This window comes from Glycine soja, chromosome 10 (assembly GCF_004193775.1).
Source record: "Glycine soja cultivar W05 chromosome 10, ASM419377v2, whole genome shotgun sequence".
Classification (NCBI taxonomy): Eukaryota; Viridiplantae; Streptophyta; class Magnoliopsida; order Fabales; family Fabaceae; genus Glycine; species Glycine soja.
The window spans coordinates 4,964,661-4,981,217 of NC_041011.1; the positions used below are offsets into that span (position 1 = coordinate 4,964,661).

General features: G+C 29.6%; 1 protein-coding gene across 2 annotated transcripts; it reads right to left on the reverse strand.

The window, feature by feature from the left end:
* Positions 1-2,956: 2,956 nt before the first annotated feature.
* LOC114371217 (auxin response factor 18-like) lies at positions 2,957-8,224 on the reverse strand. Of its 2 annotated transcripts, XM_028328661.1 has the most exons (6): positions 7,982-8,224; positions 7,707-7,820; positions 6,132-6,363; positions 4,898-6,025; positions 3,518-4,440; positions 2,957-3,427 (listed from the first exon to the last, which is right to left on the reverse strand). In XM_028328661.1, the coding sequence occupies exons 4-6, from the start codon at positions 6,005-6,007 to the stop codon at positions 3,358-3,360; spliced, it is 2,103 nt and encodes a 700-aa protein (XP_028184462.1). In that variant the 5' UTR covers positions 6,008-6,025; positions 6,132-6,363; positions 7,707-7,820; positions 7,982-8,224; the 3' UTR covers positions 2,957-3,357. The 2 variants fall into 2 exon arrangements, with proteins under 2 accessions (XP_028184462.1, XP_028184463.1); XM_028328662.1 differs by lacking the exon at positions 6,132-6,363 and having other exon boundaries at positions 3,139-3,427.
* Between the last annotated feature and the right edge of the window lie 8,333 nt (positions 8,225-16,557).

The following is a 16,557-nucleotide window of genomic DNA, read 5'->3' on the forward strand; positions in this document are numbered from 1 at the left end:
TCTTTGAAAAAAGAAGTCCTAGGATTTGATTCCCCAATTCCTTCTCTGTACGTAAATAAAATCTCGTGAGTGAGCAACCATAAAGTTTGAAAATGGATTAGCCTAATAAAAAAGGACAAAATAAGCTTAGAACAGTGAATAAGATTTATCTTCACGTTGCGTTTTCTTTTTCTTTAGTGGAGATAAATTCTAACCACCTTTATGTTGCATTTTGTGTCCGTGACTACCAGAGATTTAATTCTCACCATTAATTCGTTTTATCTTTTTTCCTCCATTATTATTATTTTTTAAGTAAATTGCCGGTGACTCTCCAGCGTGATCTGTCTCTCTCTTTTTTAGCCTTTATCATTTTGTAGTCCAACAGTTAAGAGAAAAGGGAATACAATTGCAGTTAGATCTCCATTTCCCACAAAAAGGAGTCTTAAGTAGTAAGACATTTTTTTAATATAATTTAGACCGCATGCGACACACAATGAAAACATTCATTGTTGGTGAGATCACCGCAACACTAGAAGAGGCTGTCAACGACGTTGGAGGAGGAGGGGATGGTGAAGTTGTTGTGGTTGACAAAGGCGGCCAAGTTGACAACGGAGGTGAGGAGCGAGCTGAAGATGTTTTCGTACGCAAAATCCAGCGTAAACTTGGTCTGGGAGTAGACTTGCACAAGCATGATAGAGGTTCTTAGGATATTTCACAAAATCTAACACCGTTAATAACACTAACTTCATGGGAGACAAAAAGAAATGTCATTTTAGGGAAGAGAGTGTAAGTGTAATAAACACTAACTTCATGGGAAATGAGTGTAATTTGTTATATAATTCATATTATTAGTTAAAATTTATAAAACACAAGTAAGATTCATTATATAGAATGCAACCCACCTAATTTCATATATTTAATATATAATAAAAATATTTTAAATTTTTTGTTACTAATAACGTTTCTAAAAAATGATTGCATTGCTCAATCTATAAAATATAATGTTAATAACAGTTGATCCAAGGATAATACTAACCTCTTTTTTAAAAACAAACAAAATAAAACTTTAGATAAGTTAGATTGAAATTGTCACGACTAAGATAAATTTTAGTATTTTTTAAATTCTTTAATTCATTAGGAGAAAGAGACACTGATTCATTTGAAATTCGACGGGATGTAAATAAAATCTAACTAATAATTATTTTTGTCAAAAATCAAACTTAATACTCAAATGATTTAATCTTAATTTCAACACATAAACAACTTATGTCCAATAACTTAGTTGAATTTTATGTTTAAATAATACTTATAAAAATATTTATAAATTATCATTAATATATGTTTAGGTTAAAGTTTATAAACTTAATTTTAGAATAATTTTTAATTTTCAGATTATAAATTATCTATTAATAATATACATATGTAAATTAATAATTAATATTTTATATAAAAAAAACACATCACACTTTATACATACACTTGCACTAAATTGGATTAATAATGGGTTAAAAAAAAAGTGTAGACAAAGCTAAGAAAACAGATGAGGTGGAGGCAACAGCAAAACAGCCCGGTCGCCAACACATGCGTAAACACACCGTTGATGACGTCACCCACACGTGAACCTATTATTACCTTTCCCTTTACCTTTACTTTACCATGCCCTACATGGCCCCACGTTCTCACGTGTGGCCTCTTAATATATAAATATAATATAATAGTATTACCGTAACATATCCTTATTTTTGTTGTTGTTTGTTTTCTTGTGTGGAGTCAAATAGGAATGTGTCCTCCTCTGCTTTCCAGCTCTTTCTTTCTTGTTACTATAATGTTGTTTTTTTGCTAACAATATTTTATGGGTGTCACGCTCCGAATCTAACAAATTATTGACTTCGTGTTTGACAACTCTCTGTTTTTGCAATCCCGATAACCCATAACTTATTACGTACAACAATATTAATTAATTGCTCTATTAATTATCCCCCACACTTTGCGGCATCAGCATGGGACTTATGTTTGGTTGAATTAAATTTTCCATTTTGATTTTTGGGTGAGGAAAGTTCCATGTTTGTGATTTCTTCCTTCTTGCTTCATGCCGTTGTCCTCTCAATGTGGCACTTTTTTACTTGCTTGGAATCATGGTTCATAATCTTTTTACCTGTTGCCTGTGAAATATCTGGTCCTTAAGTGGTGATTAAGTCAACTCCACCTATGTTTCTATCCTGTGATTAGACTTTCAACCAACTTAATCTTGTTTTTCTTTTCTTTTTGTATTTGTTTTGCTTGTTCTTCTCCCACTGTTCAATTTTCCGGGTCAAGCAAGAAAAGTTTAATTGGGAAGATATATCAATGGTGCATTCACAAACATGATGTGTCTCTAGATTGGAAACTTGTTCACATTTTTCTAGTTCATTGTCATTGCTAATGTCATGTAAAGAAGAATGATCCAACCGTGCACCAATTTCCCATGACCAAAGTAGAATTGAGATCCCATCTATTATAAGCCTGTTTCTATCTGAGTCTCAAAATACATTTAGGCTGAAAAGAAGAAAAAAAATACTACATCCTTATTTTACATTCTTATTATAAAGTGCAAATTAAAAATATAACTTGATTTTTTTTAATTTTTTTCAGAAAAATATTATTTACTAAAGTTGGTTCAAGAATAACATAAAAGGGAGAGAAATATAATTCATTAATGTTTTTTTAAAGACCCATAACTCATTAATGTTAGTTTTGTTCACATGGATGGTTTAAAAAATATATATGGATGGTTTCAAAACATATTAATTTAGGACAAATTTAATACCCTCAAAATTTAATATAAGGCAACAAGAAAAAACGGTACAAATTTAATATACAGGTGATGGTACATACATTTGCAACCTTAAAATTGCATTCAATGCAAGATTAAATTGTAATGGCAAATAATTTATAAGGCAACACCAAGAAAAAACGGTACAATCTCTGAACAGGTAAATACATAAAGGCAAGAATGACTCTCCCTTTGTTTCAACTAATATTTAGATTGAATACTGTATATTTTTTTACTGCATACAAACCAATCATATTTATAGGATCTCAAACTTCTCTCTTTATCCTCCACCTTTTTCCCCAACAAAATTTGAAAAGAAAACTCAAGTAGGCAAAAATAAAGAGATAGTGACAAAAAAAAAATGAAAACACAAATTATGATCACTCTAACCAAAATTCAAAAATCCAAACATCCCCTTTGAGATGGAATAGAAACATTTATGTAGAGTTTGATATTCAAAAACTAAATCAGGCTGCCTCCTTCCATTGCACCAGGAGGGGGAAAGGTTAGAAAATGAGACTTCATGAACCATTTATACAATTAAAAGAATAGTTTATTTTGCCTCACTACACTCCTACGTTGTTACTGCCAGAATCCATTAGAATAGTCAACCTTTTGGCTGTTCTTGTGAAGTCACTGCAATAACATCAAAGAGATAAACATGTCAGGCTCTAGGATGGACCACATTTTCCAATTCAATATGGCAGTGATTGTGAATATTCCTACCTGAATGATTCATCACTAATGCGTTTGACAGCCCCAGTTGAATCACGATAGAGCACGTGACTTAACATTTCAGATTTTTCTATGCCAAACATGTCTGCCAACTTTCTATGTAATTCATCATAAGACCGAAGCAACGAGAGGTCCATAGTCCGACCCACATCTTCAGACTCCATAAAAATTTTACAGTGACCAATCTCCAAACCAGCCTCAGTTTCTTGGTGGTTATCCTTACACCATTGGAACCTCTCACAAGAGGAGTGTTCGCGTAAACCTTCCTGATGAAGAGCTGATCCAGAACCATCAGAAAAATTAGTCACTTTATCGACATTTCCATCTGATGAACAATTTCTGGTAAGAACTGGGGAGAGTGTATCACCAGAGCTACTTGGAGAGATCTGCTGCTCAGTGAGAATTTTTTGGCCAAAAAGCACGAGCGAAGGTGTCTTCCCAACATCCAATTTCTTTGAAGACTGGGTAGAATTTGCCATACTCAGTAAGCAAGAGACGTTCTCACTAAGGTTGGGCTTTTGTAATGTTATGCTATTTGAGACCCTCATTGGCGTAGCAGCGTGATCAAGAGACGGGAAACCAGTCGAAAATAGACCTGACTGCAATTTACTGAGGTGGAGATCCGATAAGGATAGACCATAATGAGCATGCCTGGCTCCCTGCATGCCAGCAGGTGTACTTTCAAGTAGACAACCAAATTGGTTGGTGTTACTAGGACCTAGAAGGTTGCTGGGAAATGTCGACAAAGGAATCTGGCCATCAAGGGGGAAATCTGGTTGTTGAGGCAATCTCAATTTCTTCCGTGGTGGTGAGAAAGGGGAAAAATGAATGGCAGGCATGTTTGACACCAATTCAACCAGCCACGGGCTCACCCTTCTCACGTTTTGAAGTAAATCCGGTTCATCCCATGTAACCTATAAATATAACTTCATCAAATTAGTCATAGTTGGTACAAAATAGAGAAATCCAACTAAACTAGGATTTACTTGTGTTAAACATGTAAAATGCACAATCTTATGTGAATGTACAAATAGCATCATAAATTTTTCATCAATACTCTAATTCTCCAAAAGTTAATTTAATTAGCAATAAGCAATTGAAAAGTTTAATTGTTTTTAAATTCTAATTTACCGAATGCATTGTGCCAACATATTTTAACATAATCTAACAACTCTACATGCATTCATGGTCCAATGCGATAATGATGCAAAATGAATGACATCACAACACTTCTAAGCATAATATTGATGCTAAGGCATTTCAGGCTAAATAGAACATATAAAAGAACATAAATACATATCCTCATGTCATAAAGATATATAATGTATTATGCTAGTTCAAAGGCATTAAGAATAATAAATATGATGTTACCTGGAGAAGCCTCCAAGGTGAGTTAGGCCAGTTAAGGGGATCAGCAACCTGAGCCGAAGATATAGTTCCCATAAACCAACTTATCCGTGAGGAGTCTTCTGTTTCAAAGGCCATCTTGAACCTTATTCCAGAACACCACCTAATCTGTAGTGCTGCTTCAACTAGGGAGGCCTTTACACAAAACTCGGGAGTACTTGCTCGAGGGTAGTAAACAACCTCGAAGGGTTTCTTATTGGCTGCAAGATTTGAAGCTTCAGAAACTGCTTCTGGCCTGACTTTTCCCTTTCCCATCATACTCACACTAGGGTTTAACCCATTGCTATTGCCATTTCTCGAGATTCTATTATCATCCTCCCTAAAAAAGGGCGAAAATCCACCATAAGGAATATGACAATTTCCTCCTGCAGGATTCCACCCTGAGGAAGTCTCAAGTCCACCACAAATTCCCTTCTTCGCTCGTCGAATCCCAACACACAAATCCCCATTTTCTGCCCTCAAAAACACAATTGAGTCCCCAGCAACAAGCTTCTTGTGATTCACAAAAGTACTCCACCCAGTAGTCAACAAATGTCGCCTTGGCGTGCCCCTATAAATGTGTCTGAATTTCCATGTTTCCCCATGAACATCCTTGGCAAGGATGTTTTGAACGGGAGGGTCAACTGAGTAGTCCAAACGAGGGAAAATTGTCTCTGCACAATACCTAGGAACAGAAAATCCCCCACCATTGTTGGCATCAGATTGGGTCAAGGTTTTTGCAAATGAAGCAGGCTTGTCCTGAGTTTCAGCCCCACCAACAACATCACGATCATAATCAACATCATTGGCATTCAGAGGAATGAGCTTGAGTTTGGCATAGACTTCATCGGTCTCAGGATCAGCCCTGTATTTGACAGCAGTCACTCTACATGGAACAAAAGGTGGAACCTTAGGACAAGTCCTGAAGTTAACTGGTCCACATGCATGCTCAGCATGACCCTGAGGGAAGTAATAAACCTTAGAGTTCACTGCTGGCATTTGTACAATACCACCTGCACATGCATGCCATAGCTGAGGATCCAAACAACTCTCCACCTCTTTTGATTTCTCCTTTGTGTCCATGAATGTAATCATCTCACTCAACAACTTTCACTGCAAGTGTAAATTTTCCAAAAATGGGCATACAATTGATGGCTAAGAATCACGGAGGTACAAAAAAATAAAATAAAAAACATTCATTTCCGAATTAAAAGATCACCTTAGTTGTATTTTTATGAGCCTCTTTCTTACATTAAAAATCATATATTTGATCACATGTATCCACAACAATTCAAAGCAACCTCACAGAGTGGTTGTAGGTTATATTTCCGCTGGGAAAGAGAAAGAGAATCCTAGTTGCTCATAGTTTCTGATTTCGAATTTTGCTGACGGATCAATTCAAACTTGAAATATCTCTCTAAATTGTTGTCAATAAATTGCTGTCTCCACAACTTTGACAAAAAAAAATTAATGTCATGGACGCAAGAGTGCTATGTGTCACAAAATTTGAAATTACAAGGAAACAATTCAAGTCAACCCACCAAGTTTTCTTCGTCTTCTTTATCTGTTGTTCTATTAATAGAGATGCTAGTTCATTCAAATTGAAACAGAGAAATTGAAGACAGCATTTTTAATATTTGATGTTTTCTTCTTTAGTCTTTTAAATATCAAAAAATACGTTTCTATTCCTATAGCCAGACAACATTAACAGAAGTAAGGAAAAGTCGTGACGTTATCACTTATCAATATTTGACATGTGTCTACTTTTGAGCGTTACACCACTATTTTTTTGTTAAAATTGCATTGTTTTTATTGGTGAAGCTCTTTAAAAAATGGAGGGGCCAAAATAATTAAGATTATATTATATAAATTAAATGTAATAATTTTGATAATATAATTTTTATGGCTGATTTTAAAAATTTAATAACAATAATATTCAAATATTAATTATTTTTTATGAAATAAAAATATTTATTTTCCTACTATATTAATAAGATTTTTAGTTTTTTTATGAATTATCTTGTATGATACTGAATTAAAATATTTAAGAATTTATTTGTAAATTATTTTTGTGATATCAAGATATATTAATTTTTTATATAAAACAAAATTTGTATAAAAAATACATAAAGTATTAAAGTTTTCTATGAATTTTCCATTGAATTTAAGAAAATAATCATATTTTTGCCAATTAATTAATGAAATATGTTTTTACAATGATGAAATAGTTAATATATGAAAAGTATTATTAACATTTAATATTAATCAGAAGTACTTATTTCCCTCAAACAAACAAAAAAAAAACTTTAAGTGTAACATTAACATAAAAAAAATTATTTATAAAATAATAACAACGAGAAATTGACTTAAAAAACATTTTTAAGACGTAAATGTGTTCTCTCTAGTGTTGTTGAAAGTTTTTCCAGTTTCTAGATTGAAACTAGATTGTATATGCTTGTAAGCCCAGACATACACTGACACACCGGCCACAGAGGATGACTTCTTTTATATGTAATAGAAAAAAAAATTGATGATGAAGGTTTTTTTTTTGTTTATCCCTATATATATACTGGAAAAAGTTTGTCTCAGCCTGGATTCAAGAACTAAATTCAATTTGAAAGACAAAAAATAGATATATTCCAATTTTGAAAGACTAAAACCATAATTAAACCACTTTTATGATAATTATTTTAAAGCTTATGTTAAAAATAATTTCTAATTAAGTATTAAGCCGAAGATATTATTTTAGAACGGAGCATGACAATTGATCTCAAATATAGAAAAGAATTCGAACCTGATCCTTGTGAATTCGTTCTCGCCTTTTTCGTCGGATCTGAAAAAGTAAACGCCGTATCTTGAGAAGCCAGAAAAACAAGTTATGAGTGTGTGTCGGCTTTTTTCGTCGGATCTGAAAAAGAAAAACCCCGCATCTTTGAGAAGCCAGCAAAACAACAACAACAACAACGAAGATATTGCTGAGGATGAGGAAAGAATATCTTGAGCTTGTATATAGGTTTTGCAGAAATCTAGTGAAGAAGAAGCTGGAATGTTAAGTTTACTCATACGCACCGTGGAGGGATAATTGAGCTGCTACAGATTGGTTTGGCTTTGAAGCAAACCACGACGTTCAACACCAAAGCTTTTTCTAACAGAAATTGCGTTGAACGGGACTCCGAACGCGCGTTTTGAGTAAAACAAACAAACACACACTTCCTTCTTCCTGGCCTCACCACGTTAGTTACAGAGCCTATTCTGTTTTTTTCCCCAATGTTTTCTGATGGTTGTGATTTTGTTGTGGCAGGACTTTATAGTAGTCTCACATCCACGCTATCTTACTTTGTAATGGCTTTGGTGACTTTGGTCTCCTTTTAAGCATAAAAAAACAAAATAGTTAAGAAATTTATATTTTTTTGGTAAATAATTATTTTTGTGGTTGAATGTATAATTCGTTAACAAATATATTCCTAAAAAATGAAAATACAAAATTTAATTTTTGAAAGCATAAAAAGTACGATAAATATATCCCGTCGTTAACTTCCGTCCGTCACCATTAATAAAATAAAATAGTTTACTTGGCACAGAGCAACGAATTTGTCACTGAAATGGTTGTCAATATGGTCATCTCTAATTGTCAGCACATGAACATATTTGTTATATAATATTTTTTAACTTTTCTTCATCCACTTCGCTGACAAATACGTCCCTCAAAGATGAAAATACAAAATTTAGTCTCTCTAAAGTGTAAAAAGTGCGATAAATATATTTGAACGTTAATAATATATTGTGACTAATTATTATAATTTTGAAAAATTTATAATGATTGTGACAAAATATTATCAATGGAAGTGAGTTTGCATTGCTTTGACAAATTTTTCTTACTTTTCTTCAACTACCAAATAAAAAATCAATTATTTGGTTGTTAACTTTTGAATAAATGTTATTAACACATAATTTTTTTTATTATAAAATGATAAGAAAATTATTGTTTCTATTTAATCAAACACTATTTATTTAATTATTTTTTTAAAAAAAATTCATAATAAAATATGAATGTCTAATAATATATACAATGACATCAAATTACAAATTATAATAAAAGTTTGTTGATTTTTAAATTATTCTTTTATATCATACACAATTATTTTTTATTGGCTGATCATTTAAAAAATCACAACCTAAAAAATATCATTCCAAGGAGATGAGTGTTTTTTACAAATTAAAAGTGTCATTGCAATTACAAATTTTTTTAAAAATTATTTATGGATTTAATTTAACTATAATGTTTTACCATAAACATTTTTTTTATTTAAATCTTTCATAAGCATCCGAGTATAAAAAATTTATTTAGAACTTTATAAAATTAGTATTTTTTTCTTTTAAACTCAATTTAATTTACGAGTTTGTTAAAAAAAATTTATCCCAATTAATATAAATTTTTCCAAATTATAATAATTAGTCATAATCTATTATTAATGTTTGGATATATTTGTCATACTCTGTCAAAAAAATATTATATGACAAATATGTCCCTATGTTGACAATTCGATATGACTACGTTGACCATCATTTCAGTGACAAATTCATCTTTCTGTATCACATAGGTTATTTTATTAATGGTGACAGACGGAAGTTAACTGCTGGTTATATTTGTTGTACTTTTTACATTTTTAGGGACTAAATTTTGTATTTTGATCTTACAAAGACGTATTTGTAAGCAAATTATACATTCATAAGCAAAAGTGACCATTTACCCTATTTTTTTCTTTAATATCCTTTTATTACTTATAATTTAAAGTTTTTTTTTCGTACTTGCAATTTTTTTGTAATTCTTTCTGATTATGTTTGTTTTGTCTACGGTGATAATAACATTTTAAATAATTCTTTAAAATTTTAACGGTTAAAAAACATTATCTGAAGTACCGATAAAATAAGTATAATTTACCTTGCAAAAAATATATTTAAACTTTTTTTATCCGAAGTTCAATAAGGAGTATTTACTTTTTTTAGTTGATATAGCTTTATTAACATTTTAAAAAGTGTTACGTTATTTTTAATGAAACATTAAAAGAATACAATGTTTTATTATTATGACACAAACATGTTAAATTAAAAAATAATAATAAACACGAATTAAGCTACCCATTTTCTGTTAGTATTGTAATACTATTAAATATTGAGCTTCTGACGTAAAGTGTGCCTATCAATAAATGAGCATGTGTTTATTTAATAATAACAGACATGCTAGATCTTGTTTAAAAATCATCTAAAAACTTTCTTAATTATCATTTCTTTTTTGTTCTTAAGATATTTTAAGCCAAAAGTGTGGTACAATAAAGTCTCTTGAGATACAAATAGAGGAAATAGATTATGTATTAACATGGTAGAATAATTTTATATTATTATTTAACTATAAATTATTATGTATAATAAATTTATTTATTTTTATAATAATTATGTTAAAAGTTATAATTATTAAACTCATACACATATCCATGTAATGAACTGAGCGATCCCAACAAAATTTTCTTAATTATCTTACATCGAGTAGCATAAGTTATACATGAAAGTTTATATTGAAAGTATACACAATATTTATTACATTAAAAGTGTTTTAACTTCTAGACATCAATCATTGCACCTAATATATAGGGCAAAAAATGGTAATTAGTTAAATTATTTTAAAAAAATCAATACTTTGTCTATGCAATTTAACAGAAGAGTTTAATTTGAATATATTAATAATGTAAAGATTTATATTCTCCAAATTAATTAGAAATGATTTTAAATATAAATTTTAAAACAACTAACATAATTAAATGAAAGAGTTTGTATGCAGAAACTGTCCACAATAAAGTTGAGTTCACCTTTTGTTTTTGGTCGAAGGAAGTAGTTAGCTTAGCTGTGTATGTGGACGTGGGACTATGGAATAGGTAATAGGTAATAGGTTCAACCCCACGGGTTGGTTAACTGGACATTGTTTTTCTATTTTATTTACTGAACAGACCCAAAATGCTTCATAGCTTTGGCTTCAGTCTCGTTCAGAATGTGAAGACACGCATGAAATTGGACATGGAACCAAAAGAAAAGAGTTAACATCAAAACACATAGATCAATTTATACATGATTATATTAGTTTATTTGAGTTCAATTTATAATTACACTAAATGTTTAGAAAAAAAAATTTGCTGTTGTCTTCGGTAAATGCACATTCCAAGCCTAGTCTCATTCAAATGGACCAACACAAAAGTAATATTCTAGGCTCGTTTGAAAACGTAATAGTTCTGAGGCTCACAAAAAATGTTGTTTAAACATATTTATAATTCTACTCGATTCAAAGAAGATTTCTTCTTTTCAAAGTTACTGATTGTCTATGAAAAAAATTGTCATGGGCGTATACAATTGTCAATGCCATTCAAATTAATTAAATTACCCGTCTCTAATTAAAGTGCATTACATGAATTGATAATTTTATAAGTTATAATAATCAAAGATGTGATGAATATATTTTAAAATTCAGATAGTAACGTACGTACCAAACATGGTTTTTTGTCAGCAAGTTTATGGGTCCACGCTTCCATGGTCTTTGAGGCTAACGCAGTCAAGACTCGAGCCTGACCGGACTTTTTATTGTGTTCTTGGTGGGTAATGTCTCAGACACCAAGTCATGGCATCTCACTGTATAATTATTTTTTTTAGAAAATGATATATATATACAAATTTATGTTTTAAAAGTTGGAGTGATAATTTAACTGAAAATGTTAGTTAATAATTTATTGGTTCAACTTCGATTAAATATTACTTACAGTAAAAAAAATCTGGTTAATTATTCAGCGATTAAATATATATATATATATATATATATATATATATATATATATATATATATATATATATATATATGACTTACAATTAGTAATTCTTTTTTTGGGAATACAGATATTCTTCACGGATTTTTATTATAATTATTTATTATTTACTAAACTTCATTTAAGAGTGTAACAATTTATGTAATTGGTATTGACATAAAGTGATCCCTCTTTCTCCTCTCTTTGTAGATACACGGGATGGAAAGCCATTTTTACAATATTAATTTTTTATTAAATAAAATCATCATTTTTCCTCCAAAAAAAACTATTCAATCATAAGATATATTTTTTAATGATTACAAATTCTAAAATTTAGATTGTTAAAATTTTAAAATACTTAATGAATATATTTAATATTTTACCGGGTATGTATGTTGGCCGTACACAACAAATAACCCCAACGAGTTATTAATTGAGACCTGCCTTGATGATATTTGTACTCAATTGACAATTTTCGACACTACAATGAAAACATTTAAAACGAAAAATATCATTTAAAATGCCTATATTAAGTAGCCGTAAAATTAAAAAGTTTCAGTATTAAATTTTTTTAAGACTCAGTTGCTTTGTGATTTGATAACTACATTATTAATTATAATAACTGCATATGTGTATGAAATGCGGATTATATTCAGAAATTGAAATTGAAATGAATTGTTAGTAAAACACTAAAACAGAAAGAAAAAGCCCGGTTATTGAATATAGTTTTCTGATCTGTAACACTATCAAATGTCAATTGTATATGGTTTTTTTTTTTTTTTAGAGAGTCAATTGTAAGTGTAGCATTTTGCAAAATTGTAGTTGTAATTTAAGTCAAGTGGTGCACCATATGCCTAATCTACTTACCCAACCTGGTTAAAGGGTAAAAGGCAGACCATCATTGATTTCTTTTCTTCTGTTTTATTTTTCCAACATTTATTTCAAATTTAAACAGGGGGGAAAGTGAACCATTTGCGAATAATTATTTACACCACACTATAGGTGGGATATATACTATTAATTGTAGCATAGCATGGTCCAATCCTACCTGTTGAAGTTAAAAACTAGTAGTATTGCCAAATGTGGCGGCACTTATTTTTGCCTCTTTCTGAGGCCAGATTGCAACAATAAAGAGAAAGAGAGTGTTGTTATGCCAAAAGCCATATACCCTAGCTAGTATGAATTTTTTTTAATCATAAATATTTTTTTATGAGAAATAATCACATTCAAATTGAATAAGGTGTTTCTTTTCAAGTTCAAATAATTAATAAGTTATATACTCGCAATTTAAATTTAAAATTATTGATTAAATTAGAATAATTTTACATTAATCGATCCACATACTTAATAATAATTATCAAAACAATTTAAATTATTAATCTTTATTTTGAATTAGACCTATTATAATTTTATCATGTAAGAGTTTGATTTCTCTTATTTTGACTAATAAGTTCTAACTCCGAAAAAAGGCAATTAATATCTAAGCCCACACAAAGCTAGTGGAAGAAAAAGACTTGGTGCTAAAACCAAAAACAAACAAGAACTATAACATGATAATTTAAGGAAGAAAGAGACGGGGTAACCACCAAAAAAACAAAACAAAATAAAATAAAAGACACAAGAAGCTTGGTAATGTCCAGCAGTGCCCCATAAGAGATAAATGAATATATATATATATATAAAGTGGTGGGGAAGGGAGAAAAAAGAGAGATAATATATATGAAAGATTATAATTAGTTAGGTCATCATCATCTCATGGAAACTACATGGCACCATATAGATGGGTTATAAGGTGCTGGCATCATTGAGGTTGAACATTGAAAACACATGGAGCAGACGTCAAATTTAGGAAGTTGTCGTTCCTCTTTCGATTGAAACTCGCGAGACCAATTACAGGCACCAAGCCCACAAACACTAAATACAGGGTTCATGACTTGTCTCATGATCGATGTTAACACCTCTAGTTTTTTTTTTTCTTCTATCAACTTTCTTCCACCAAGGTGGTTGATTTTAATTTGCTCGATTTTAATTAATTGGGAAAAAGTTTTTCATCTTCTTGTTTTGTGGATCGATGTGTCTTCTTGTCACCCATCCAAAACAATTTCTAAAAGTTTTTATTTCCCCCCGCTCTTGTTCTAGTGTATTAGTCTTGGTCAATCTGCCCAACTGTCTTAGCTGATAATTATGATGTAGGGTAATTTTGTTTCAATCTTTTTAATTTTTTATGATAGTAGATTTTAATTTTTTTTCATATTATTGTTTTTAATTTAAAGACAATCTTATTTAAAACACAATCAAACATTAAATGTAGGCACCTTTCTTAGCAAGATTTGAACCTTGATTTGTCATATTAGGGACTAGGATCTTTTGCTAACTTTTGGAAGAAAAAGAAGAGAAAGAGCTGTGAAAAGGGGTAGAAAGGAAGAATTGAGCAAAATAAATCCCAGTAAAAAAAGAATTTTTTTATATATATTTAGGAATTAATAAAAATATTTGCCAAAAAGAAAGGCAAAAGAAATTTAGAAAAAAAAATGAGAATTTATGATGGAAAAATTATTAAAGTTTAGTTTAAGAGTTTGCTTATCAATAAGCCTAGATGAATTTCTCATCACACTTTTTTCCTGAGCCAGCTCACTACAACCAAGTAAAGACCTCGTGAAGAAATTTGAATTTTGTGTTGAAATTTTTTTAGAACTTTTGCTAATTCATGTTAGAAATTGATTTTCTCTATATAAGAGTGCAACAAGCTCATACACAAGAGAAAAACCCTAAGAAAGGATAAAGAGCTTAAAATTATAGATAGTGGGATGTGTAACTGGTGTGATCGATATATCTGATGATTTAGGAGAAGTCAGCTTAGTTCAAGCATTTAGTTATTGAGAAATACTAACAACATTTTTTCACTGAAATTTATTTAAAATTATTAATTTTGTGGGTTTCACTTATAATTAAAGTAGGAGAAAAGAATCATTAAATAAGAAGTAATTAAGACCCACTAAAATCAATAATTTTTAATAAATTTTAACTAATCATAAATAATATTAAAAAAAAACTATCAAAAAGAGAACTGATATTTTTTAGTTATTAATGTCATAGGTTTCCATCGCAAAAGAAATTTTGCATTTGAAAATTTTTTTATAATGTTAATGTTTTTAAATCAAATTTATTATTATTATTTTTAAATATCATATAATTTAAAATTTCAAGTGAATTTTTGTAGTTCTCTTGTAATATTTAGCTAGTTAAAAACACACCCTTAGATATTTTCGGACAAAAAAAATTGTTCTATACGTATTGTTGACTATAGTGGAGGATCGTGTCGTGGATAAGAGAGGAAGGAAATTAAAGGGGGCAACATTGTATATATTGACAAAGATAAAGAAAGAAAAAAGAAAAAAAGGAAGTGATTAATAAATATGGAGGAGGGCGTAGCAAGGCAAGCTGTCATACGTGCATGTGATGTGGATTGTTTTGATTGATTAAGGTTCATTATTTCCATGGATCCAGGCATGAGGGCTTGAGAAGAGGATGGTGAAGTGAATCTCTGTCCCCTCTTCTCTTCTTTGCAATGAATTTGTCTATGCAGTTCCACTATACATCTATCTCAATCACCCTCCCCAGATAGATAATATTAGCAACCCTAATATATATAATTCTAACATCATTTTTTTATAGATAAAATTCTAATTTCATATTTGTTTTCCATTTATTTTTTTATTTTAAAAAAATATGATTTCTGTTGCATTTTATTCCTCTTCATCTATCTAGTTATCTCCATACCATGATGAAATAAGAGTAGGATAAAATTACAATTAGCAATCCCTCAATGCACCGAATACCTAACTTTAATATATTAAATTAACATGCATTCAGCAATATATATATATATATATATATAATTAAGATAACGATTGAAAGCATTATTGATTGATTAAATTATTTCATGCATGTTTTATGTGAGAAAACAAGAATGGGCAAGCGCCTGCAGCATATTAATTACAATAATATTTGCAAACAATTTAAATATTTCACGAAATATTATAAGTGATACAACAATTTTGTTATGTTGAGATTTATTTATTTATTTATTTATATTTAGATTTTTAATTATTTTCACTTCAATTAGCTAATAAAAAAATAATGTTAGTAGTTCAGTTTTAATATTCATTATCTTAAGGTAATAATTAAATGATTAATAATAAATAAATAAATTTTACTATAAATTATGGTCAAAATGTAGTTGGATTATTAAATATTTCATTTTTAATACATTTTTCTTTAATTTTTAATTCTTTAACTATTGTTGTAAAAGTATTGGGTAAAAATAGGAGTAATTTTCTTTGAGATATTAAATTAAATTGCCAAAATTTACAAATTTCAACAAGTAGTTAATAAATTCTTGCCAAAATTTACTAGTTAATAAATATGTTTAGCTAATAAATATGTATGCTCACCTAAAATTACACACGGCAACATATACATACACTACACCTAGTTAAGGGAAATAGATAACTTTTTCATTAAATATGAGTTACACACACCGAAAATACGCGTATTTAACTTTTTAATCATTAAATAAAAAACATAATTAACCAACCTTCCATTGATATTTATATGTTAAATTAAAATAAACTTTTTTTTTACAGAAAATTAAAATAAACTCTTTTGAGATATTGATGAAAACTTTAAATTTATTATATTTAATCCTGAAAAAATGGAAATTATAATTTAATATGTAAAAAAAAAAACAACAAATTAATATTAAATTGGTGTATAAAACTTAACGATAAGACATAATTA